General features: G+C 41.8%; 1 protein-coding gene across 1 annotated transcript; it reads left to right on the top strand.

The window, feature by feature from the left end:
- The first annotated feature begins 232 nt into the window (after window positions 1–232).
- LOC149816573 (uncharacterized) lies at window positions 233–946 on the top strand. Its single transcript, XM_089986926.1, has one exon. It carries the CDS (start codon window positions 233–235, stop codon window positions 944–946), a length of 714 nt encoding a protein of 237 aa, XP_089843052.1.
- The last annotated feature ends 509 nt before the right edge of the window (window positions 947–1,455 follow it).

Consider the following 1,455-nt stretch of genomic DNA (forward strand, 5'->3'; position numbering starts at 1 on the left):
AGGGCTCCTCTTTTAGGGGTAGGCGACGGTCTTCAAAGGTCTCTGCATCTCATTTTGGGGTATCTCCAAGGCGTTTTGCGCGGATAAGCTCTCTGCGGGGTTTTCCTGATTTCCTGACATGAAGATTCTTTGTTGGAATATTAGGGGCTTGAATTGCCCTCAAAAGTGCATGTTCCTTGCTAGTTGGATCCGATAGGAAAATCCTGACCTTGTCGCTATTTATGAGACCAAGATGGCAGGGGTTCATCGCTCGGTAGTTTCTGAGATCTGGCGTGATGCAGTTTCTTTCTTCAAGTCATCGTTGCTCTTTACGGGCGATATCCTTGTCCTTGGGAGGTCGTCTCTTGGAGTCTACCAGCTTGATAAAGGCACATTTTCCATATCCGTCGCCATTCCTCTTCCAGATAAGCCGATGCCAGCAGTGGTCACCATGGTGTACGGTCCGCACCGCCTGAGCCGTCGGGAGGATTTTTGGGAGGACATGAATAGGATCCTTCTGTCTTTCGGGGACCAGCACCTCATCATGGGCGATTTCAACTGCCTGTTGTCCTCCTCCGACTCGAGTAATTCTATCTCCTGCTCGACTTCTATGCTTGGGTTCCAAAACTTTATTCAATCGAACCAGTTGTATTTTGTTCCGCATCGTGGGGAAGCTTTCTCTTGGTCTAATCGTCGATCTTGCCCGTGCTACCGCTTGCTTGAGCATGTGCTCGTCTTTCCGGATCTGCTGACCTCGCTAAATGACCTTTCTGTTTTTCTTCTCCCTCCATCTGTCTCTGACCATAGTCAGTTGGTCATCCGATGGGGGCATGGATTTTCTCGCCACATCAAATTCCGATTTGAGCAATGGTGGATCACGGAGCCAGACTTTGAGTATGTAGTCTGTCTATCTTGGTGTGGCTCATGCACCGCATCTAGGGCGGCTAATCATTGTGTGGTTATGTAACGCCCCAGGGTTTTAAAACCTTTAAAAATGCAGTTTTTTTTTTTTTAAACAGCGGCAATAATTTTTTATTTTCGGTTTCCTAAACCTCAGGCACGTCACATTCCAATTAACAACAAAAACAACAATAATTTATATCAACATTATATACATAGTCTTTTCACAAGGTTCAAAAATGAAAACATTTAGGATTAAATTTAAAATAAATCCTAAATTAATCTCAGGATCTTGGGAATCTGGATTCTTCGATGCCACACTTGTCCAACATCCATTGTAAGATTTCCTATTCCATATTTGAACCTGAAATCCCCATAAAACGGGGTTAGACTTATGATAGCCAAGTAAGTCATTAATCAAAACCATACAATTCAAATATTAAGCATGATTTCAATAATTTACAAATCAAAATGCATTCATTCAAGAATAATTATGCAATTAAAAATAAGGCAATTAAAAACAATTTAAAACATGATTATGTGTTAAATCAACAATGCATAATTTCAGATCAAAAT

The sequence above is a fragment of the Nuphar pumila genome, chromosome 14 (assembly GCF_984573655.1).
Source record: "Nuphar pumila chromosome 14, dmNupPumi1.hap1.1, whole genome shotgun sequence".
In the NCBI taxonomy this organism is placed as follows: Eukaryota; Viridiplantae; Streptophyta; class Magnoliopsida; order Nymphaeales; family Nymphaeaceae; genus Nuphar; species Nuphar pumila.

What these genes read in the sequence shown, in the direction of transcription:
- LOC149816573 (XM_089986926.1), top strand. Translation starts at nt 233, where the DNA reads ATGGCAGGGGTTCATCGCTCGGTAGTTTCTGAGATCTGGCGTGATGCA.